The sequence below is a fragment of the Pongo abelii genome, chromosome 20 (genome assembly GCF_028885655.2).
Source record: "Pongo abelii isolate AG06213 chromosome 20, NHGRI_mPonAbe1-v2.0_pri, whole genome shotgun sequence".
NCBI lineage: Eukaryota > Metazoa > Chordata > Mammalia > Primates > Hominidae > Pongo > Pongo abelii.
In genome coordinates, this window is record NC_072005.2 from 50,926,325 (window position 1) to 50,949,638 (window position 23,314).

Consider the following 23,314-nt stretch of genomic DNA (forward strand, 5'->3'; position numbering starts at 1 on the left):
AGATGAGGTCTTGTGATCGTTGCCCTCGCTGGTCTTAACAATCCGCCCGCCTCGGCCTCCGAAAGCGCAGAGATTACAGACGTCAGTCACCGCCCCCAGCCCTAACCCCTTTCCTGATAAGTGGAAGGAGATTCTAGTCACCAAAGGTGATTCTGGATCCCAGAATTCTGCCCCCGCATTCTCTGCCTTCTAGCCGCCCCTGGTCCTGTCTCCTCTCCTCTCCTCTCCCCACTCTGCCCCGCCTCATTCTGCCCCAGCTACACGGTCTACTTGCTGTTCTTTAAAAACAATACAAGGCAGGCCAAGCACTGCATAATCCCAGAACGTTGGGAGGCCGAGGCGGGAGGATCACTTGAGCCCAGGAGTTCAAGACCAGCCTGGGCAACATGGCAAAACCCCATCTCTACAAAAAATTCAAAAAAAAAAAAAAAAAGCTGGGCCTGGCGGCACATGCCTATAGTTCCAGCCACTCCGGAGGGTGAGGTGGGAGGATCGCTTGAGCCCAGGAGATTGGGGCTACAGTTGGTGGTGATCATGCCACTGCACTCTAGCCTGGGTGACAAAGTGAGACCGTCTCAAAAAAAACCATAGAGCCCCACAAGCCTCCTGCAGACCCGCTGGCTGTTTGCGCTGCCTGCGATAACCCCAGACACTCTCATGACTCATCCCCGGTGTCTCTTTCAGGCCCTTGCTCAGTTGTCACCTTACAGTAAGGTAGAGGCCCTCCCACTACCTTTGGGGACCCCACTTTGCACCTCCTATCACTTCCGCACTCTATATTTTTGTATCCCCCCATGACTTACTCCCATCTGGCATGTGAGCTGTTGTACTGGTTTGCTTACTGTTGTTCTCCCTGCCCAACCAGAATCAAAGTTCCATGAAGGCAGACACTTTGTATGTTTTGTTCTCCACTCATCTCCCATGCGGGGCACACATCCTCGCTCCTTCCTCATGCTCAGCAGTTTGAGTTGAATGAAAGAATGTCCCCTGCCTGTGGGAGAGGACATAGACAGGCAGGCGATGACGTGGGGTGGGATGGTCGCTTGGAATAAGGAGCTGTGGCTTCCTCCTGGAGACCCCCTCACGCTGTCCCTCTCCTTGCAGAGACCCCCAACACAGCAGGCGCAGGGGCCACAGGCGGCATCATCGGGGGCATCATCGCTGCCATCATTGCTACTGCTGTGGCTGCCACGGGCATCCTTATCTGCCGGCAGCAGCGGAAAGAGCAGACGCTGCAGGGGGCGGAGGAGGACGAAGAGTAAGTGATGGGCCCTAAGACAGGGATGGGAGAGGGATCGAAGAACTGAGGAGTATGGGGTAGGGGTGAGAGTAGGAGAAAAGTCTCCATAATGGCTGTGTGAAACAGACAGACCTAAAGGAACTGGGATCTAAATGGAGTAGGGAGGTATGGGTTTCTCTCTGCTATAAAGTGTGGCATTGAATTTAAAAATTAGCTGGGGGACAGGCACAGTGGCTTACACCTGTCATCCCAGCACTTTTGGAGGCTGAAGTGGGGAGATCGATCGCTTGAGCCCAGGAATTTGAGCTTAGTCTGGGTAACATAGGAAGACCACCCCCATCTACCAAAAAAAAAAAAAAAATGGCCACGCAGGGTGGCTCTGACCGCTCCGCTCTGTAAAGACTCATCAGAGCCCAGGCTCCTAATACTTTTTTTGTGTGTGTGTGACGGAGTCTTGCTCTGTCACCGAGGCTGGAGTACAGTGACGCGATCTCGGCTCACTGCAAGCTCCGCCTCCCAGTTAAAGCAATTCTCCTGCCTCAGCCTCTGGAGTAGCTGGGAATACAGGCGCCCACCACCATGCCTGGCTAATTTTTTGGATTTTTAGTAGAGACAGGGTTTCACTGTGTTAGCCAGGATGGTCTCTATCTCCTGACCTCGGGATCCACCCTCCTTGGACTCCAAAAGTGCTGGGATTACAGGCGTGAGCCACCGTGGCTGGCCGAGTTGTTAATAAAAGAAGAAAGGGCGGTTCCTAAATTGTTATGGAGAATTTACATTAAAATAATGTAAGCTATTGATTGGCTATCCATTGCTCTTTGTATCACAAATTCCAGAAACCTGAAGATAAAGAGTAAGGCTGGTCAGGCAGGGTGGGATCAGGCAGGGTGGCTCCTGCCTCTAATCCCAGCACTTTGTTTTGTTTTTGTTTTTGTTTAAGATGGAGTCTTGGTCTGTCGCCCTGGCTGGAGTGCCAAGGCGCCATCTCGGCTCACTGCAACCTCCGCCTCCCGGGTTCAAGCAATTCTCCAGCCTCAGCCTCTCGAGTAGCTAGGATTACAGATGCGCACCACCACGCCCGGCTAATTTTTGTATTTTTAGTAGAGACGGAGTTTCACCATGTTGGCCAGGCTGCTCTTGAACTCCTGACCTCAAGTGATCCACCCGCCTCGGCCTCCCAAAGTGCTAAGATCACAAGCATGAGCCACTGTGCCCAGCCAATGCCAGCACTTTGGAAGGCGAAGGCTCTTGTTGCTAGTGGTTCGAGACCAGACTGAGCATCAAAGTGAGACACCATCTCTAAAAAAATAAAACAAACAAAATTAGCCAGGCATAGTGGTGCACGCCTGTGGTCCAGCTCCTCAGGAGGCTGGGGTGGGAGGTCACTTGAGCCCAGGAGCTCACGCCTGCAATGAGCTATGATCATGCCACTGCACTCTAGCCCGGGTGACAGAGCAAGACCCTGTATCTTAAAAAATAAAAGACTGGGCACGGTGCCTCACACCTGTAATCCCAGCACTTTGGGAAGCCAACCCAAGTAGATAACTTGAGCTCAGGAGTTCGAGACCAGCCTGGGCAACATGGCGAAAACTGTCTCTACAAAAAAAATACAAAAATTACCCAGACCTGGTAGCCAGTGCCTGTAGTCCCAGCTACTTGGGTGGGCTGAGGTGGGGGTGGGGGCATGTGGAGGCTGCAGTGAGCTATGATCACACCACTGTACTCCAGTCTGGCCAACAGAGTTAGACCTTGTAAAAAAAAAAAAAAGAAAGAAAAGAAAAATAGCTCAGAGCAGTCTGAGGTATGCGAGCTATGCAAAATTGGTTTTTTTGAGACAGGATCTCATTCTGTCCCTCAGGCTAGAGTTCAGTGGTATAATCTGAGCTCACTGCAACCTTCGCCTCCTGAGCTCGACCAATCTTCCTACTGCAGCCTCCCAAGTAAATGGGACCACAGACACGTACCACCACACCTAGCTAGTTTTTGTATTTTTGTAGAGACAGGGTTTTGCCATGTTGCCCAGGCCGGTCTTGAACTCCTGACCTGAGGTGATCCGCCCACCTCAGCCTCCCAAAGTGCTGGGATTACAGGTGTGAGCCACCATGCCCAGCCTGGAATCTGTATTTACCGTAAGCTCCCTAAGTTCTTCTGATGCACAGGAAGGTCTGTTTCACCACTGTCTTAATCATCTAGTTAGTTCAAACCAATAACTTGCTGCTGATCTCCTCTGCCCAGCTCCATGCCGTGACCCAGCGTGTCTGAGAAGGCCTGGAGCTCACAATATGGAGGAGGAGACAAAACTGTCTCCAGATAGTGATGGTGTAGCATGACCAGTGATGGGATAGGGCAGTTGAGGGAGCTCTGAGAAGCCAGAGGGGGCATCTGACCCAGCCTGGATGGTCAGGGAGGGCTTCCTGGAGGAGGGGACATCTGAGCTGACGGAAAGCACCGTAAGCACCTGTCATTACTGTATGCTTTGGTCTGTGGGTGTGTAGAATGAGGGACAGGAACTTTAACCTAATTTGAGGGACAGGAAGGCACTTCATTTATTCATTCATTCTCTTTACAAATATTTACTGAACTCCTCATAGTGGATTCTGGAGACACCTTGCTGATGACCCAGATCTTTCTCTTTTTTTTTTTTTTTTTTTTTTTGAGGTGGAGTTTTGCTCTTTTTTCCCAGGCTGGAGTGCAATAGCGTGATCTCGGCTCACCGCAACCTCCACCCCCCGGGTTCAAGCGATTCTCCTGCCTCAGCCTCCCGAGTAGCTGGGATTACAGGCATGCGCCACCACGCTCGGCTAATTTTGTATTTTTAGTGGAGACAGGGTTTCTCCACGTTGGTCAGGCTGGTCTCACACTCTCGACCTCAGGTGATCTGCCCGCCTCGGCCTCCCAAAATGCTGGGATTACACCCGTGAGCCACCACACCCAGCTGATCCTTCTTTTTTTTTTTTTTTTTTTTTTTAATTTTTGAGATGGAATCTCACTCTATCGCACAGGCTAGAGTGGAGTGATCTCAGCTCACTGCAACCTCTGCCTCCCGAGTTCAAGCGATTCTTGTGCCTCAGCCTCCCGAGTAGCTGGGATTACAGGCATGCACCACCACGCCCAGCTAATTTTTGTACTTTTTGGGGAGATGGCGTTTCACCATGTTGCCCAGGCTGGTCTCAAACTCCTGACCTCAGGTGATCCGTCCGCCTCAGCCTCCCAAAGTGCTGGGATTACAGACATGAGCCACTGCCCCCAGCCCAATACAGATCTTTTTTCCCTCCCAGAGCTCACAGTGGGGCATGGTAATTATAATTAACATTTCAAGTACAAATTCAGTAAGTGCTCTGAGGGGGAAGTACAGCTAGGTATGTCCACGTAACAGGAATTCCTGATCCACTGGGGAAATCTGAAGGCTTCCGGGAAAAAGAGGAATTCATGGAATGAATCAAAACTCTTACTCCAGGCAAGAAAAGCGGGCAGGGGAAAGGGAGACCCAGGTAGAGGGAACAGCATGTGCTGTAACCCTGGAGTCAGAGGGATGCCTGGGTTTTCGTCTCCACTTGACCTGCCTCCTACCCCACAGCCTGGAGGGACCTCCCTCCTACAAGCCGCCGACCCCAAAAGCGAAGCTGGAGGAGCAGGAGATGGTGAGCACTTTCCCTGGAACCCAAGCTATCCCCACCTCCACACCCACCCCAGGGCTGGGAGGGGCCTGGCAGGGAGAAGCTGGCTGGGTGGTGGGGGCAGTTCCTGACCTCCCCACCCCTCTCCCACTACAGCCCTCCCAGCTCTTCACTCTGGGGGCCTCGGAGCACAGCCCACTCAAGACCCCCTACTTTGATGCTGGCACCTCATGCACTGAGCAGGTAGGAGCTCACGGGAAGACAAAGGTGGGTTGGGGGTCTGGGTTGAAGTGCCAGGGGTCAGGCCTGGCAAAAGAGGTCAAAGACTAAAGGTCATAACTCAAGGTCAAGGGTGTGTCCCCGGTTGGTGCTTAATGCATTGAGATGTGTTCAGGATTCCATGGGGGAGGTCAGGGGTGAAAAGGCCCAAGGTCACAAGGTTAGAATTTAAAGTCACTTGGGGGCTGGGCACGGTGGCTCACGCCTATAATCCCAGCACTTTGGGAGGCCGAGGCAGGAGGATCACCTGGGGTCAGGAGTTCGAGACCAGCCTGTGCAACATGGTGAAACCCCGTCTCTACTCAAAACACAAAAAATTAGTCGAGTGTGGTGGTGTGAGCCTGTAATCTTAGCTACCCGGGAGGCTGAGGTGGAAGAATCGCCTGAACCCAGGAGGCCGAGGTTACAGTGAGCTAAGATCACACCACTGCACTCCAACCTGGGCAACAGAGCAAGATTCCGTCTCAAAAAAATAAATAAAAACAAATAAATAAAATCACCTGGGCCGGGCGTGGTGGCTCTGGTCTATAATCCCAGTACTTTGGGAGGCCAAGGTAGCTGGACCCCGTGAGCCTAGGAGCTTGAGACCAGCGTGGGCAACATGGGCTGCCCAGCAACATTTTGTATCTACAAAAATACTGAACTTACCTGGGTGTGGTGGCAAATGCCTGTAGGCCGAGGTGGGCGGATTGCTTAAGCCCAGGTGGTTGGGGCCACGCCACTACACTCCAGCCTGGGCATCAGGGTGAGAACCTATCTCAAAAAAAAAAGGAAAAGTCATTAGGTCAATGAAAATTGATTATCTGGTCAGGTGTGGTAGCTCACACCTGTAATCCCAGCACTTTGGGAGGCTGAGGCGGGCGGATCACCTGACGTCAGGAGTTCCAGACCACCCTGGCTAACAAGGTAAAACCCCTTCTCTACTAAAAACAAAAATAAGCCAGGCATGGGTGACGTGCTCCTGTAATCCCAGCTATTCAAGAGGCTGAAGCAGGAGAATCGCTTGAACCCAGGAGGCAGAAGTTGCAATGAGCTGAGACCACGCCACTGCACTCCAGCCTAGGCAACAGAGCGAGACTCCATCTCAAAAAAAAAAAAAAAGAAAAAAAAGAAAAAGGCCGGGTGCGGTTGCTCATGCCTGTAATCCCAGCACTTTGGGAGGCCAAGGCAGGTGGATCACCTGAGGTCAGGAGTTCCAAGACCAGCCTGGCCAACATGGTGAAACCCTGTCTCTACTAAAAATTACACAAATTAGCTGGGCATGGTGGTGGGCGCCTGTAATCCCAGCTACTTGGGAGGCTGAGGCAGGAGAATCGCTTGGACCCGGGAGGCAGAGGTTGCAGTGAGCCCAGATTGCACCATTGCACAACAGCCTGGGAGACAAGAGCAAAACTCCGTCTCAAAAAAAAAAAAAATAGAATGAAAGAAAATTGATTATCTACATTTGCTGGATACTGTGCCTGAAGCTGGGACAAGACAAATCAAGTCACTCCCCTCAGTGGTCTACTGGAGGTCAGGGGTCAGACACTGAGGTTGCGCTCAAGGTTCAAAGGACTTTTTAGAGCCCAAGGTTAAGTACTTGAGGTCAAGACTGAGGTGAAAGGTTCATGGGGAAAGATTTGCAGAGACCGAGGGACAAAAGTGAGTCCCAGGATTAACAGGGTGAGTTGCACACGCTGGGCTTTGGGTTAAGGAAGGGCCAAATGAATGTCCCAGTGCAATATGGCCTCAGGGGACAAGGAGTGAGGTGGCATCTTGTTGGCATGGGGAGAGAGTGGTCAGGATTTTCGGGTCAAGAGCAGATTGGTAATCTGTGTCATGCGTAGGAAGTGATCTTGAATTCCTGTCCCCTCTCTACCTCCAGGAAATGCCTCGATACCATGAGCTGCCCACCTTGGAAGAACGGTCAGGACCCTTGCACCCTGGAGCCACAAGCCTAGGATCCCCCATCCCGGTGCCTCCGGGGCCACCTGCTGTGGAAGATGTTTCCCTGGATCTAGAGGATGAGGAGGGGGAGGAGGAGGAAGAGTATCTGGACAAGATCAACCCCATCTATGATGCTCTGTCCTACAGCAGTCCCTCTGATTCCTACCAGGGCAAAGGCTTTGTCATGTCCCGGGCCATGTACGTGTGAGCTGCCATGCGCCTGGCGTCTCACATCTCAGCTGTTGATCCCTTAGCTTTCTTGCCAAGGATCTAGTGCCCCCTGACCTCTGACCAGGCCACTGTCAGTTAACACGCAGGCATCCCATTTGTGATGTCTACCTTGGTGGCTCCACTGTGACCCCTAACCCATGACCCCAGAGAAAGTCACCATGATAATGGAATCCTGGCAACCTTATCTCATGAGGCAGGAGGTGGGGAAGGTGCTTCTGCACAACCTCTGATCCCAAGGACTCCTCTCCCAGACTGTGACCTTAGACCATACCTCTCACCCCCCAATGCCTCGACTCCCCCAAGATCACAAAGAAGACCCTAGACCTGTAATTTGTCTTCAGGTAGTAAATTCCCAATAGGTCTGCTGGAGTGGGCGCTGAGGGCTCCCTGCTGCTCAGACCTGAGCCCTCCAGGCAGCAGGGTCCCACTTACCCCCTCCCCACCCTGTTCCCCAAAGGTGGGAAAGAAGGGATTCCCCAGCCCAAGGCAGGGTTTTCCCAGCACCCTCCTGTAAGCAGAAGTCTCAGGGTCCAGACCCTTCCCTGAGCCCCCACCCCCACCCCAATTCCTGCCTACCGAGCAAGCAGCCCCAGCCTAGGGTCAGACAGGGTGAGCCTCACACAGACTGTGCCTTGACGGCCCCAGCCTTGGGAGAAGAATTTACTGTTAACCTGGAAGACTACTGAATCATTTTACCCTTGCCCAGTGGAATAGGACCTAAACATCCCCCTTCCGGGGAAAGTGGGTCATCTGGATTGGGGGTAGCGATTGATACTGTTTTGTAAACTACATTTCCTACAAAATATGAGTTTATACTTTGACCCGGTCTTGCCTTTTCTGTGGGATGTGAAGGGGATGGGGTGAGACATGAAGGGGAATGAGGAAGGAGTCTAAGGGCTTGAGAGAATCAGTGAACTAGGGGTCAAGAGAGTTAAAGACAAAAACAAAGGGACCAAAGATACAAAGTAAGAATTGAGAGAGTAATGAGCAAAAATGTATCAATCAAAAACAAAAAAAAAATTTTTTTTTTTGAGGCGGAGTCTCGCTCTGTCGCCCAGGCTGGAGTGCAGTGGCGTGATCCCGGCTCACTGCAAGCTCCACCTTCTGAGTTCACGCCATTCTACTGCCTCAGCCTCCCGAGTAGCTGGGACTACAGGCGCCCACCACCACACCCGGCTTATTTTTTGTATTTTTAGTAGAGACGGGGTTTCACCGCGTTAGCCAAGATGGTCTCGATCTCCTGACCTCGTGATCCACCCATCTCGGCCTCCCAAAGTGCTGGGATTACAGGCGTGAGCCACTGCGCCCAGCCCTAAAAACAGAATGTTGAGTAATGGAATGGGGAGGGGTCCAGGGCATGCTGTTTAATGAACATTCATAATAGCAACAGCAGTATGATGAATGGGACAAAGATAAAAATAGCAATTGGCCAGGTGCAGTGGCTCATTCCTGTAATTCCAGCACTTCGGGAAACTGAGGCGGGAAGCTCGATTGAGTCCAGGAGTTAAGAGACCAGCCTGGGAAACACCGTAAGACCCCGCCTCTACAAAAGTTAGCCGGGCGTGGTGGCACGCACCTGTAGTCTCAGCTATTCTGGAGGCTGAGGTGGGTGGATCGATTGAGGCCAGAAGTTCAAGGCTGCAGTGAGCTATGATGGCGCCACTGCACTCCAGCCTGAGTGACAGACTCCAAACTTGTCTCTAAAAAAAATAAAAATTTAAAAAGCAGTAACGAAAGTATGAGAGGCTCAAGTTTAATGGATAAATGGCAAGTAAAAGTAGACTAAAGGCAAAATCATGAATAATGTTGTAATAGGAGCCCAAGGCATGACAGATAATAAACCTGAATGAATGGGCTAGAGGCAGAGTGATGAATAATGGAAAAATAGGGACCGGGGGCAAGGGAGGTAACGGACAGGAGTTCATGGATCCAAAACATGATGGCTAATTAGAGAAGGGCCGGAAGAACGACGAAAGTGAGCAGGCAGGCTGGAGCTAAAAGTAGTCTGGGCAATGAAGCTCAAATGAATGGGGCAGAGGCATGATGGGTAATGGGAGAGGAATGAATGGGCCAAAGATAGAAGCCGCAGTGACGCGAGGAACAAGAGGCATGATGGGTAACGAAAGGGGTGGGTCTAAGGCAACTGTTTCGCTAAGAGGTTATGAGGGCATTGTGGGTAACGAGGAGCAGCGCAAGGTTCGCAGAACAGATTAGAATTCTCCCGAGGCACTCTGGGAAGGGCCAGCACTTCCGGTTTTAGGTCGGCTACTCCGAACCAGAGATGGGGTGGGGGCCCGACTGCCGCGGTGCCTGGTGGGACGCGAGGCCTGACCTTGCTGCCTAGCCGCCTCTGCCGCGCAACCCACCTTTACCTGTCCTTCGACCCTGGAACGTTAGCCAATGAGAGTACCAACCTGATACGCCACCAAGGTCGGCCCCGTACACGCTGGAGCCAATCAAAATGCTGCAAGGGTCAAAGCCGACCAATTATCACAGCAACCTCGCCGCGGGGCGGAATCAAAAGAGGGCCTCCTCCAGGAGAGAGGCGGGGCGATGCCTCAGCGGGCGTGGCAAAATGCGCACCACAGACCAATGGCGGGCTAGCACCGGAACCCGCGGCGACGTGAGCCAATAGGCGTAGGCGCTGCGAGCCAATGGGAAGGGCGAGGGGGGCACCGTGACCACCCTGCGAGTGAGAACCAATGCAAAATGACATTTCAGGAAAGGTGGGCGGGACTTTATGCACAAGTCCAATGGGAAGACCTTGTCTTGATGCTGGTGGGCGGGCCTCAGGGCACACTAAACCAATGGGTTAGGTGGGGCGGGGCGACGGTGGTGGCGGCGGCGGCAGCGGGTTCGGTTGCGCGTGGCGCACGGGGTGGGAGCGGAGCTCAGGCCGGGAGCAGGCGCCGCCGCCAGTGAGAACCGGGGCCGGAGCCGGGTGCGGATTTGCTGGGGCTGAGTCGGGGGCGCGCGGGCCCTGACCTCTGCCCTCTGACCTCTCCCCTTGCAGACGACCATGGGGAACGTGTTGGCCGCCAGCTCGCCGCCCGCAGGGCCGCCACCGCCGCCTGCGCCGGCCCTCGTGGGGCTGCCGCCACCTCCGCCCTCGCCGCCGGGCTTCACGCTGCCGCCGCTGGGAGGCAGCCTGGGCGCCGGCACCAGTACGAGTCGAGGTTCGGAACGGACCCCCGGGGCTGCAACCGCCAGCGCCTCAGGGGCCGCCGAGGATGGGGCCTGCGGCTGCCTGCCCAACCCGGGCACGTTCGAGGAGTGCCACCGGAAGTGCAAGGGTGAGGGGCGAGGGGCCCCCGCGGGGCTGCGATGGCCTGGATCTCGGGGGAAGGGGGAGGACACTGGGGACTTTGGGATTTGGCGCGCACCATTGGAATTATTTGACAGCACTAGGAGGTGACGTTGGGATCGAATGGTGGAACGTTGAACTTGGGGCTTAGAATGATGGAATCAAATGGTGGAAACGGGATGGAATGTCATAGAAGTAGAGAAAAGCCTTAGGGACCTCAGGAGCCCCGAGATCAGCCAAGCCAGACTTCTCTTGTGATCGGGAAGGCAACTGAGGCCCAAGGTCACGGTGTCAGCAAGGTTCCGTGGGGATGGGACCCAAAGCCTCCGGATCCCAGCCTGGAGCAATTAGAGTAGTAATAGTGGCGGGGATTTATGGAGTTCTGTTCTGGTGTTCATTATATGTTAACTCATTAGATCCTCGGGACAATTCTGTGTGGTGAGGGTCCCATCTTACAGATGATGAGTTTGACCTAAAGTTGCTCAGCTTGGTGGCAGTGAGATTTGAGCAAGCAAAGGCCCTAGCCCTGTCTAACTAGGCTGTACTGCCTCTTTACAGGTGGAATCCTTTGTGAGATGTTCTGCTGTGGGTCTTTGGAGAGAACTAGGGGTGGTAGGGAAGGAAGAGTTGAGAGTTGGTGTGGGGTTGGGGTGGAGTGTGACAGCGTTTCTCTTCTCCAGAGCTGTTTCCCATTCAGATGGAGGGTGTCAAGCTCACAGTCAACAAAGGGTTGAGTAACCATTTCCAGGTGAGCCTTCCTGGTGTCCTTACCCACCAGAGATCGTCCCCGCCATCCCCCTCCCTGCATCTGCACACTCAGCCCTCTTACTCCTCCCTCAAGAGCTGGGCTCCCAGATACTTGAAAAGACTCGGAGATACAGTGCCAGACTGACTACTCAGTTTGGGAACCTAGAATCCAGAGATACTGTCTCCCCATAGCAGCTAGGCTGGAGTGAAGGAACAGGTATGCGGGCCTACCGGCAGCACCTCCTTTCTGTGAGTCTCTTAGTCAGGCCGTGCCTCCCAGTCTTCATCCCCTGCCCAGCCCAGAGACCTTGTCCTTGCCCTCTTCAGTGGGCAAGCGTATCTATCCAGTATCCTCACAGCCCTCGCTTTCCTTCCAGGTGAACCACACAGTAGCCCTCAGCACAATCGGGGAGTCCAACTACCACTTCGGGGTCACGTATGTGGGGACAAAGCAGCTGAGTCCCACAGAGGTGAGCTTCCTTTTTCATCCATTCATTGTATCTTTCTAATAACAAATTTGTAGCCAAATGTCAAGCTAAGACGGCCTCATCAGGAAAAGGTCACAGCTACCGAGAGCTTGGAGATGGGGATTGCATCTCTCCGAAGTGCATTGGAACACAAGTAATTCCTTCATCCAGCAAACATCCGCCAAACCTCTGCTCTCTGCCTGGCCCCATGCTGAGCAGTGCTGGGGATGTGACCACAGCTGCCCTGTCACCAGACAGCGATGACCCAGGGTGGAAAGGACTGGGCTGTAGATCGTGCAGAACTTTGAATGCCAAACTAGGCTTTGGACTTTCTCTAGGGGGTTGTGGAGAGTCATGGCATGGTTTGGTCAAGGGAAAGACGTGGTCCACAGGTTCCCGCTGTAGAAATCTCTGGGGCATCTCTGGGGTGGCCATGTGGGGGCTAGTTACTAGGAAGGGCAAAACTGGAGGCCCGGACAGGGTTGGGGGGACTGAATGAGGTCTCTGCTTCTATCATTTCCCTTCAGTAAATGTGTTTATTCTGCAAACCTTCATTGCACAACATATTTTGTGCCCAGCCCTGTGCTGGCACACATGACTGAAACAGCATGGGACTCACCAGTGGGGCAGGGGACAGACCTGTTCCCAGAGAGTAACAAGCCAGGATGGGCAAGGCTGACATGGGGGAACCCAAAGGTGGGGGAGCCTAACTCAGCCTAGGTGGTCAGAGAGGACTTCATGGAGGAGGGGACCCCCATCCGAGGCTTTCTGACCCTAGGCTTCTCACCCCGGCCCATCTCACATACTTCCACAGTGCACGACCTCTGACCCCTTCTGTTCTCTCTGCCTCACAGGCGTTCCCTGTACTGGTGGGTGACATGGACAACAGTGGCAGTCTCAACGCTCAGGTCATTCACCAGCTGGGCCCCGGTCTCAGGTCCAAGATGGCCATCCAGGTGAGTGGGGCACGGAGGCTGCTGCTCCCCTCGGCCACCATGAGCAAGGAGCCGCCCTCACACCCCCTCCTCTCCACAGACCCAGCAGTCGAAGTTTGTGAACTGGCAGGTGGACGGCGAGTATCGGGGCTCTGACTTCACAGTAGCCGTCACCCTGGGGAACCCAGATGTCCTCGTGGGTTCAGGTAAGAGGCGGAGGGCTTGGAGGGTGGTCACAAAACTGCAGTTCTGGCTTTGCCAGCAAATCCACCCCTTTTGTGAACCTCCTTTTCTGCCACTGGAGAAGTGGTTGAGCAGGAGTGATTTTGAAACATCAGGCAACATACTACAGTGGGTGAGACGGTCACCCACTGACCGTGAGTGGGTGAGTCAGCACAGTCCTTTTTTTTTTTTTTTTTTTTTTGAGATGGAGTCTTGCTTTGTCACCCAGGTTGGAGTGGCGGGATCTTGGCTCACTGCAACCTCCATCTCCTGGGTTCATGCAATTCTCCTGCCTCAGCCTCCCGAGTAGCTGGGATTACAGGCATGCGCCACCACGCCTGGCTGATTTTTGTATTTTTAGTAGAGACAGGGTTTCACCATATTGGTCAGGCTGGTCTTGAACTCCTGACCTCAAGGGATCCACCCACCTAAGCCTCCCAAAGTGCTGGGATTACAGGCGTGAGCCACCAAGCCCGGCCGGTCAGCGCAGTCTTAACTGAGATTTTCTTTGGTATTAAACAATGTTTTAAGATGAGGTCTTGCTGTATTGGCCAGGCTGGTCTTGGAACTCCTGGCTTCAAGCAGTCCTCCCACCTAAGCCTCCCGAAGTGCTGGGATTACAGGTGTGAGCCACCTCGCCTGGCCAGGGAAACAGCTTTTCAGCCTGCAGATAGTGCAGTCAGGACTCGTAAAACAAACTTGAGGGAGGATGGTCACCTGATTGCATAAGGCTTTGCAGAGCCTTGGCCTTTGCTCTGAGTGAGTCTGGAGCTTTCGGGAACCAAGGCATAGCTTCTCACAGGACCCTGCAGCTGGTGTAGAGAGCAGACTCCAAAGGGGGTACCACTGGGAGGGAGTGGACGGGGAGAGGAGGTTGGATTCTGGATGTTGTTTGAAGGCAGAGCTGCCAGGATTTGTTGAGAGACTGGATGGAGGCGATGACTCCGTAGTTTTTGGCTGGAACTGGAAGGATGGAGTTTCTGATTGCCAGCTTTGTGTCTTTGTGCAGCCATCCGCTGTGTCGTGGAGAGCAGGCTCTTGGGCGCTGAGTCCTGAGTGAATGACTCGTGCAGGCGGGGAGGGGAGCTAGGGTTGGCCTCGGACCCCTGGGATTGCCTAGGGAGAGTCACCACTTCTCCGTACAGGAGCCCAGGGAGACTTTTGAGCTGCCAGAGGAGGAGAAGGGGCTACCCCAGCTGAGGGACAGGAGCAAGAAGATTCCAGGCAGGGAGAAGTAGGAACAGGGGTGAGGGAAGGGAAGGGAAGGGCCATGGCAGAAAACCCAGGAGACAGGGAAGCTGGAGGTGCAGCAGGTACAGAGAGGCCTCCTAGGTGAGGCTGATCTGTAGGGGCCCCATGAGGAAGAAACCTTTCCTGTCCTCAACTCACCTGGTGACGTCACCCCATCTTCTCATACACTACAGTTGAGCCACATGAGCCTTTTTTTTTTTTTTTTTTTTTTTGTGAGACGGAGTCTTGCTCTGTTGCCCAGGCTGGAGTGCAATGGTGCAATCTCGGCTCACTGCAACCTCTGCCTCCCTGGTTCAAGCGATTCTCCTGCCTCAGGCTCACTAGTAGCAGGGACTACAGGCACGCGCCACCATGCCTGGCTAATTTTTGTATTTTTAGTAGAGACAGGTTTTCACCATGTCGGCCAGGCTGATCTCGAACTCCTTACCTCAAGTGATCCACCCACCCCGGCCTCCCAAAGTGCTGGGATTACAGGCTTGAGCCACCGCACCCGGCCAACCATGCAAGCTTTTCTGACGGTTCCTGAAACCACCAAGTTGGTTCTACCCCAGGACTGATGCACACTCTGTCCCTGCTGCATGGAATTCTTCCCTCTGGTCTTGACATGGCTGGGAAGGCTTGCGTGCACATGTCACCCTCTGAGCAGGCCTGCAGTGACGAACGCAGTAGCCATCTTTGCACCGCATCACCTCTTCCTGGCCCCTAGTCCTGGTTGCACTTCTTTCTGAAACGGTCTTGCTCATTGTCTCCAGTCCCCCACACAACAGTGTTAGCTGTTGGGGGTCCTGGACTTGCCTGTCTCCTCCACTGTCTGCCCAATGCCAGGAACCATGCTGGGAACAGTGTGGGGGCTCAGGAAATACTGAAGGAAGGATCGTGCAGCAGTCATGGAGATCCCGCTTCTACCTTCTTTCCCTAAGCCTGTTGCGTGCGTCCTCTCCCTTGCTCAGGGTGGGCACTGGGGTAGAGCTAGCTGGGAGGAAAGCCTTCTCTGCAGCCCTGCGAGGTAGAGGCCACCATCGTCCCCATCTTGCAAGGCCAAGAGGAGGTTCTCCACTAAGGGCACATGGCCAGTGGGACTCCAGTGTCCCTGCTCTTCACGGCGCCGGCAACCCCGTTCCCTGTGCCGCCTCGCTAGCCTGGTCCTTTCGTGCTCCCCAGCACTGGCCTCCTGGAGCCCAGGGCCACCAGTGACGCTTTGGTCTCTAGTCCTTTCCAGTGCCTCTTCCTTCCCCCAGACACCAGTGAGAACAGGGCCTGCCGTGTGCCCGGTCAGGGCTGAGCTCTCGAGTCTCTTGCCACCAACAGCTCCGACTTGACCCAGGGCGTCTCCACCTCCAGGCGGCTCTATGACCTCCGGCAAGTGGTTCCAGCCCTTCTGGGCTTCAGTCTTCTCATCTGTCACGTGGGCACAATAGAAGCAACTACCTCCCAGTGAAGGAGTCCATGAGAGGGCCCGACTTCTCGGCCTCAGCGCTGGGCCACATGGACAGTCACCACTCGCTCCACGCTGGCAACTCTATGGCGCCAGAGCCCACAGGCACCCCCATTTCACAGATAAGGAAAGCGAGGCCCGGGGGTGAAATCAGTTGCCCAGGGTGACACGGCCAGGAAGCAGAGGAGCTGGGATTTGAATGGAAGCCTAATTCAGGAGCCCGTGAGCCTCCCTATCCCCTCCCAATGGCGACAGCTCCTTTTCTGCTTCACTCTGAGCACCTCATGTGTGCCCAGCCCTGGGCTGGGACACCGCAGTGACCGAGACAGCCCATTCCTGCCCTCATGGGGGTCCCAGGTCAGGCACAGTGGCTCACACCTGTAATCCCAGCACTTTGGGAGGCTGAGGTGGGCGGATCACTTGAGGTTGGGAGTTCAAGATCAGCCTGGGCAACATAGCAATACCCTGTCTCTACAAAAAAATTAGAAATTAGGCATATGGTGGTACATGCCTGTAGTCCCAGCTACTGGGGGGGCTGAGCTGGCAGGGCAGATGCCTATAGTCCCAGCTACTTGGGAGCCTGGGAAGGGGAAGTGGTTCTATTCTGAAGCTGGGGCCAAGCCATCCAAGGCCTTGCAGGTGTGCTGAGGAACCCATATCTTCTCAGGGCACAAGGGAGCCATGGCAGGTTCTGGGCAGGGGTCAACAGGGTCAGGTTTGTGCTTTAACATGATCCCTCTGCTGTCTGTGAGGTCACTTGAAGTTGGGGCACGAGACTAGAGAGGAGGCTGTGGGTAGAGAAACTGGGGGGGGTGGCCCAGGAGATGGGAAGGATGGTTAGAAAGATACTTGAGGGTCTCATGGCCTCAGTTCCAACAGTTCCTGGAACTCAGAGGCCAGAGATTCTAAGTCACTCGCTGTAGATGGTTGTTTTTCCGTCTGTGGGCTTCAGTCTCCCCCTTGGTTGAATGAGGGGATGACACTGACCAGAGTGGTAATGGTAGCGATTTTTTTTTTCTTTTCTCCCCCTGCCGCACCTCACATACCTCTGCCCTGAGGCGCAGTCTCTGTTGCCCAGGCCGGAGTGCAGTGGCACAGTGTCAGCTCACCTCAACCTCCACCTTCTGGGTTCAAGTGTTTCTCCTGTCTCAGCCTCCCAAGTAGCTGGGATTACAGGCACGCACTGCCACACCCGGCTAATTTTTGTATTTTTGCGTTGTGGCACATGCGTGGAATCGTGGAATCCCAGGTACTCGGGAGGCTGAGGCAGGAGAATCGCTTGAACCCGGGAGGCAGAGGTGGCAGTGAGCCGAGATGACGCCTTTGCACTCCAGCCTGGGCAACAAGAGCAAAACGCCCCATCTCAAAAAAAAAAAAAGAGACAGAGGGAGAGATGGGGGTCTCGCCATGTTGCCCCAGCTGGTCTCAGACTCCTGGGCTCAAACAACCCTCCTGCTTCAGCCTCCCAAAGTGCTAGGATTACAGGTGTGAGCTACTGTGCCCCGCCCATGTGATGGTGATTTAACATTTAACCCCTGGGGGGTTCAGGGATTCATTTGCTTCATCTCATCTGGGAAGGAGAGTCACACAGTCGCTTGCCCGAGCCCATGGGGACCGGCTGCAGCCCACTTCTGATCTCAGCCTCCCCAGAAGATGCCACCAGGGCACTGGCCGTGAACTCATAGCCTCTCTCACACCCACCAGGCTCATCTCAGGGGGTGCCGCCTAACACTCAGCCCCTCCGAGAACTCCACCCAGCCATGCCTGCAGGTAGGAAAGGCCCCTATTCCTGCAGCTCCAGAGAGCTGGCTCCAGGCCGGCTCCATGCTAGCAGGCCAGCCTGCTCCCCCTGTGGGGCCCCAAGTCTGCCCCTCTGGTCATCTTGGTCTGGGAAGCATCTTTGCACCTGCCTTGCTCTGTGCTTTCCCAGCTTCTCTGTGTGCCCTCAGTCTCGTGGCCCCCAACCTCCCTTCCCTTCACGTGTCTTCCTCTCCAGGGCTGCACCCTAGGAGATTGCTCGATCATGGTGGATTTCTCAACTGAATCTTCAGTCCCTCTTCCCCCTTCATTTCTGTCTCTGCTGATCTGTCATTTCTTTTTTTTTTTTTTGTCTTTTTGAGATGGAGTCTTGCACTGTCTCCCAGGCTGGGGTGCAGTGGCACAATCTCAGCTCACTGCAACTTCCGCCTCCCGGGTTCAAGCGATTCTCCTGCCTCAGCCTCCTGAGTAGCTGGGACTACAAGTGTGTGCCACCACACCCAGCTAATGTTTGTATTTTTAGTAGAGACAGGGTTTTACCATGTTGGCCAGGCTGGTCTCGAACCTCCGACCTCAGGAGATCCACCCACCTCAGCCTCCCAAAGTGCTGGAATTACAGGTGTGAGCCACCATGCCCAGCCTCTTTTTTTCTTTAAAAATGTTTTAGGCCGGGCGCAGTGGCTCACGCTTGTAATCCCAGCACTTTGGGAGGCCGAGGCAGGTGGATCACGAGGTCAGGAGATCGAGACCACGGTGAAACCCCTTCTCTACTAAAAATACAAAAAATTAGCCAGGCGTGGTGGCAGGCGCCTATAGTCCCAGCTACTCAGAGAGGCTGAGGCAGGAGAATGGCGTGAACCCGGGAGGCGGAACTTGCAGTGAGCCAAGATCATGCCACTGCACTCCAGCCTGGACGACAGAGCGAGACTCTGTCTCAAAAAAAAAAAAAAATTAAAGTTCTTATTTTTTGAGACAGGATCTCTGTTGCCCACGTTGGAGTGCAGTGGCGCGATCATAGCCCAGTGTAACCTTGACCTTCTGGGCTCAAGCGATCCTCCTGCCTCAGCCTCCCAAGTAGCTGGGACTACAGGCATGTGCCATCATGCCTGGCTACATTTTTAAATTGATGTATTTGTTGTTTGTTTGTTTATTGGGACAGATTCTCACTCTGTCACTCAGGCTGGAGTGCAGTGGCACCATCACGGCTTACCACAGCCTCCACCTCCTGGGCTCAAGCAGTCCTCCCACGTCCACCCACTTAGTACCTGGGACTACAGGTGTGCACCACCACACCCACCTAATTTTTGTATTCGCCATGTTTCCCAAGCTGGTTTCGAATTCCTGGGCTCAAATGAACCCACTTTGGCCTGCCAAACTGCTGGGATTACAACAAGCATGAGCCACTGTGCCTGGCTGTGATTTTTTTTTTTTTATGATAATCTGTAGTTTGATGAAGTTTTTAAATTTTTTGTAGAGAGGGGGTCTCACTATGTTACCTAGGCTTGTCTCCAGCTCCTGACCTCAAGCGTGCTCTTGCCCCATCCCTCCAAAGCATTGGGATTACTGGCATGAGCCATTGCATCTGGACTTTTTTTTTTTTTTTGAGATGGGGTCTCACCATGTTGCCCAGGCTGGCTTCGGATGCCTAGGCTCAAGCGATCCTCCCTCCTCAGCTTCCCAAACAGCTGGGATTACAGGCACATGCCACCACGCCAGGCTTGTTTTCTTTCCCTGTCCCTCCCTCTCTATTTCCCACTCTCTTCCTCCCCAATTCTTCAGCCCCTATAAAATCACATTTGTGGCGTGTACCCTGCTAGGCTCGAAAGACACCAAAGTGAATCTGTCTCCATCCTGAGGCTTGAAAAGGCAGCCCAGAGGTGGCAGTTCTCTTGTTCAGCAAGCACTCCCTACAGTGGGGGGACACAGGAACGCAGACTTGGACCTCAGTGCAGTAAGTCCCAGCCACAGCTGAGCGCTCGATTCCTCACAACCCCAAGAGGCAGTTAGGTTCACAGAGAGATGATGCCAGCGTCCATGTTCACCAGCCAGCCTGTGGCAGGGCTGGGATTCGAACCCAGGCTGTGCATACTTACCCACTCTACCCAATGGCCTCTCAGCAACAGAGTGTCTCAGAGCCTGGGTTTGGGAGGTGTGGAGGCTTGGATTCTGCCCCTGACACATTTTGTGAGCATGAGTGAGTGACTTACCCTGTAAGCTTCTATAAGTGGTGGTGACCCCCTCTGTAAGTGGGAGTGGATAAATGCTAACCACATGGGCTTGTGTTGACCAGATGAGGTCCTTTAGGTAATGCAATCATAGCAGGGCCTGGGACACTGACCTCAGCCGTAGGAAACCCCTGGGCGATGGGTTAGGAGAAAGGAGCCCATGAGGGAGGCCTGAGAGCAAGCCCAAGCCTCCAGCAGGGGTGAGCCTAGAGGGTTTCCTGGAGGTAGAGTCTAGCCTGGCACCCAGGGTGGGTGGAAACTGATCGTCATTTTGCCCACAGGAATCCTCGTAGCCCACTACCTCCAGAGCATCACGCCTTGCCTGGCCCTGGGCGGAGAGCTGGTCTACCACCGGCGGCCTGGAGAGGAGGGCACTGTCATGTCTCTAGCTGGGAAATACACACGTGAGCCTGGCGCCTGGGTCTGAGGGAATTCGGGCTGGGGCCCTGGACACTCAGGTCTGAGGGAGGAGGCCTGGGTTCCCAGATGCCCAAATCCCCTTGGTAATGAGCCCCTGCCTCCACCCCGCTCTCTGACAGTGAACAACTGGTTGGCAACGGTAACGTTGGGCCAGGCGGGCATGCACGCAACGTACTACCACAAAGCCAGTGACCAGGTGAGTGCGTGCAGGGACTAGCTGGTGCTGCCAGGGGCTGCTGGGCCTGGAAGTCCAGGTGGGGCCACTCGCTAATTCTCGTGTTGCTCTGGCCCCTCCAGCTGCAGGTGGGTGTGGAGTTTGAGGCCAGCACAAGGATGCAGGACACCAGCGTCTCCTTCGGGTACCAGCTGGACCTGCCTAAGGCCAACCTCCTCTTCAAAGGTAAAGGTCTCGGTTCCCCTACGCGGGAAACAGGCAAGAGGTGACTCAACTCTGAGTGGGTGTGTGTGCCACCACAGGTGCTGGAGGACGGTGTGCTGCCACCCTGTGGGCCTCCACATTACCAGGGAACACTTGTTAAAAAGTAGGTGGGGCCGGGTGCGGTGGCTTATGCCTGTAATCCCAGCTCTTTGGGAGGCCGAGGTAAGGAGATTGAGACCATCCTGGCTAACATGGTGAAACTCCATCTCTACTAAAAATACAAAAACAAAATTAGCCGGGTGTGGTGGCGGGTGCCTATAGTCCCAACTACTGAGGCTGAGGCGGGAAAATGGTCTGAACCCAGGAGGCGGAGCTTGCAGTGAGCTGAGATCGCGCCACCGCACTCCAGCCTGGGCGACAGAGCAAGACTCCATCTCAAAAAAAAAAAAAAAAAGTAGGTGGACAACCCTCTATGTTTTATGCTTGGAAAAAAAAAGTAGGTAGAGTGGCCAGGCGTGGTGACTCACACCTGTAATCCCAGCATTTTGGGAGGCCAAGCTGGGTAGAATACTTAAGGCCAGGAGTTGGAGACCAGCCTGGCCAACGTGGTGAAACCCCCTCTCTACTAAAAGTACAAAAATTAGCCAGGTGTGGTAGTGTGCTGCAACTGTAGTCCCAGCTACTCAGGAGGCTGAGGCACAAGAGTCACTTGAACCTGGGAGGCGGAGGTTGCAGTGAGTTGAGATTGCACCACTGCACTCCAGCCTGGGTGACAGAGTGAGACTCCATCTCCAAAAAAAATAAAATGAAATAAATAAATAAATGTTAAAAAAAAAAATCTGGTGGAGCATCTGATGGGTGTTTGGGCCGAGCTGGAGCTTTGCCCATCCCCTCTTATTTTTCTGCACTTGACCCTCTTATTTTTCTGAGACTGGTCTCCCTCTGTCACCCAGGCTAGAGTGCAGCAGTGCAACTGCAGCTCACTGCAGCCTCCACCTCCCGGGCTCAAGCAGTCTTCCCACCTCAGCCTCTTGAGTAGCTAGGACCACAGGTGCATGCCACTAGGCCCAGCTAATTTTTTTTATATTTTTGGGAGAGACGGGGTTTCACCATGTTGCCCAGGCTGGTCTCAAACTCCTGGACTCAAGCCTTGGCCTCCCAAACTGCTGGGATTATAGGTGTGAGCCACCACACCCAGCCAGGGTAGAAGGCACTTTGGAAGCATCCAGCCTGCCCCATTCACCTTACATTAGTGGAAACTGAGGCTTCCAGAGGTTTCAAGGTCACAGCTAAATCCAGAACCTCATCTCAGGCTCACTGGCCGTAGTCCCAATGTCCAGTCTTAAGTCTTCTTGGATATCTGTGGCTCACAGATTTTGGGTGTTTGAGCCTCCTGCTGAGCACTGCTGGGGACACAGCGGTGATCAGCCCTGTCTTCAAGGGACTCAGTGAGAGGAACAGATTCATCCCCAGAGTGGGCAGGACTAGCTTGGGGGAACCCAGGGGTCTGGAGGGCTTTTCAGAGGGCAGGGGTTACTGAGCGGAGAGCAGAGGAGGAGTGAGCCATTTGCTCCAGCGTGAAGTTGTTGGGGGTGTGATGGGGTTTCAGGGTGGCAGGAGCAGTGTGATTGGAGGTCTGGAAGCTGTCGGCATGTGGCTGGTATCCACAGTGGCCAGGAACTCTGCATGGATATGGTGGGAAGCTGGCACACCTCTCACCTCAGCTCTTCCCTGCAGGCTCTGTGGATAGCAACTGGATCGTGGGTGCCACGCTGGAGAAGAAGCTCCCGCCCCTGCCCCTGACACTGGCCCTTGGGGCCTTCCTGAATCACCGCAAGAACAAGTTCCAGTGTGGCTTTGGCCTCACCATCGGCTGAGCCCTCCTGGCCCCCGCCTTCCACGCCCTTCCGATTCCACCTCCACCTCCACCTCCCCCTGCCACAGAGGGGAGACCTGAGCCCCCCTCCCTTCCCTCCCCCCTCGGGGGTCGGGGGGGACATCGGAAAGGAGGGACCCCGCCACCCCAGCAGCTGAGGAGGGGATTCTGGAACCGAATGGCGCTTCGGGATTCTGAGTAGCAGGGGCAGCGTGCCCAGGGGGCCTGGGGTCCCGGGAGGGATTCCAGAATTGCGCGGCACGCAGGATTCTAAGCACCAGGTGCAGAGGCGGCCAGACAACCTCAGGGAGGAGTGTCCTGGCGTCCCCATCCTCCAAAGGGCCTGGGCCCGCCCCGAGGGGGCAGCGAGAGGAGCTTCCCCATCCCCGGTCAGTCCACCCTGCCCCGTCCACTTTCCTATCTCCTCGGTATAAATCATGTTTATAAGTTATGGAAGAACCGGGACATTTTACAGAAAAAAAAACAAAAAACAACAAAAAATATACGTGGGAAAAAAAACGATGGGAGGCCTCCGTTTTCTCAAGTGTGTCTGGCCTGTTCTGAGCATTTCATCCGGAGTCCGGCCGCCCTGACGTTCCCCCAGCCGCCTGCAGGGGGCGCCAGAGGGCCGGAGCACGGAAAGCAGCGGAGCCTTGAGTCCGGCTCAGAGGGGCGCAGCGTGGCCTGGGGTCGCTGTCTCCCCATCCGGAACATCTGCCCTGCTGGGGAACACTACGGGCCTTCCCTTGCCTGAGGGTAGGGTCTCAAGGTCACTTGCCCCAGCTTGACCTGGCCGGAGTGGCTATAGAGGACTTTGTCCCTGCAGACTGCAGCAGCAGAGAAGACACTGTCCCTGAGTGCAGAGATGGGGGCAGGGAGCTGGGAGAGGGTTCAAGCTACTGGAACAGCTTCAGAACAACTAGGGTACTAGGAACTGCTGTGTCGGGGAGAAGGGGCTCAAGGACTCACAGGCCTGGGAGGAGGGGCCTAGGCCAGACTAGG

At 54.5% G+C, this 23,314-nt stretch overlaps 2 protein-coding genes and 1 long non-coding RNA gene across 4 annotated transcripts in view; 2 read left to right on the plus strand and 1 right to left on the minus strand.

The window, feature by feature from the left end:
- NECTIN2 (nectin cell adhesion molecule 2) overlaps positions 1 to 8,114 on the plus strand; it is a 42,114-nt gene extending 34,000 nt beyond the window's left edge. The window contains exons 6-9 of the mRNA XM_024237900.3: positions 1,105 to 1,258; positions 4,818 to 4,881; positions 5,014 to 5,100; positions 7,001 to 8,114. Of these exons, the coding sequence (XP_024093668.3) occupies positions 1,105 to 1,258; positions 4,818 to 4,881; positions 5,014 to 5,100; positions 7,001 to 7,270 (575 nt within the window). The 3' untranslated portion in view covers positions 7,271 to 8,114. The remainder of the gene's footprint in view (positions 1 to 1,104; positions 1,259 to 4,817; positions 4,882 to 5,013; positions 5,101 to 7,000) is intronic.
- LOC129051996 (uncharacterized) lies at positions 1,000 to 7,376 on the minus strand. The gene is made up of 3 exons (XR_008516625.1): positions 7,229 to 7,376; positions 5,785 to 5,889; positions 1,000 to 1,232 (listed from the first exon to the last, which is right to left on the minus strand). It is a non-coding gene; the product is annotated as an uncharacterized LOC129051996 (long non-coding RNA).
- A 1,999-nt stretch (positions 8,115 to 10,113) lies between the features above and the next one.
- TOMM40 (translocase of outer mitochondrial membrane 40) lies at positions 10,114 to 22,849 on the plus strand. Of its 2 annotated transcripts, XM_054540681.1 has the most exons (11): positions 10,114 to 10,211; positions 10,307 to 10,586; positions 11,278 to 11,345; positions 11,722 to 11,814; positions 12,666 to 12,767; positions 12,847 to 12,952; positions 17,359 to 17,424; positions 19,919 to 20,041; positions 20,177 to 20,253; positions 20,355 to 20,457; positions 22,174 to 22,848. In XM_054540681.1, the coding sequence occupies exons 2-11, from the start codon at positions 10,313 to 10,315 to the stop codon at positions 22,311 to 22,313; spliced, it is 1,152 nt and encodes a 383-aa protein (XP_054396656.1). In that variant the 5' UTR covers positions 10,114 to 10,211; positions 10,307 to 10,312; the 3' UTR covers positions 22,314 to 22,848. The 2 variants fall into 2 exon arrangements, with proteins under 2 accessions (XP_054396656.1, XP_024094016.1); XM_024238248.3 differs by lacking the exon at positions 17,359 to 17,424 and having other exon boundaries at positions 22,174 to 22,849.
- Positions 22,850 to 23,314: the final 465 nt, after the last annotated feature.

Bases quoted from the DNA above. Each gene is read 5' to 3' on its own strand.
- TOMM40 (XM_054540681.1), top strand. From the start codon at position 10,313: ATGGGGAACGTGTTGGCCGCCAGCTCGCCGCCCGCAGGGCCGCCACCG. The intron at 20,042-20,176 runs GTGAGCCTGGCG...GCTCTCTGACAG, and splicing joins TCTAGCTGGGAAATACACAC to TGAACAACTGGTTGGCAACG. The intron at 20,254-20,354 runs GTGAGTGCGTGC...TGGCCCCTCCAG, and splicing joins ACCACAAAGCCAGTGACCAG to CTGCAGGTGGGTGTGGAGTT.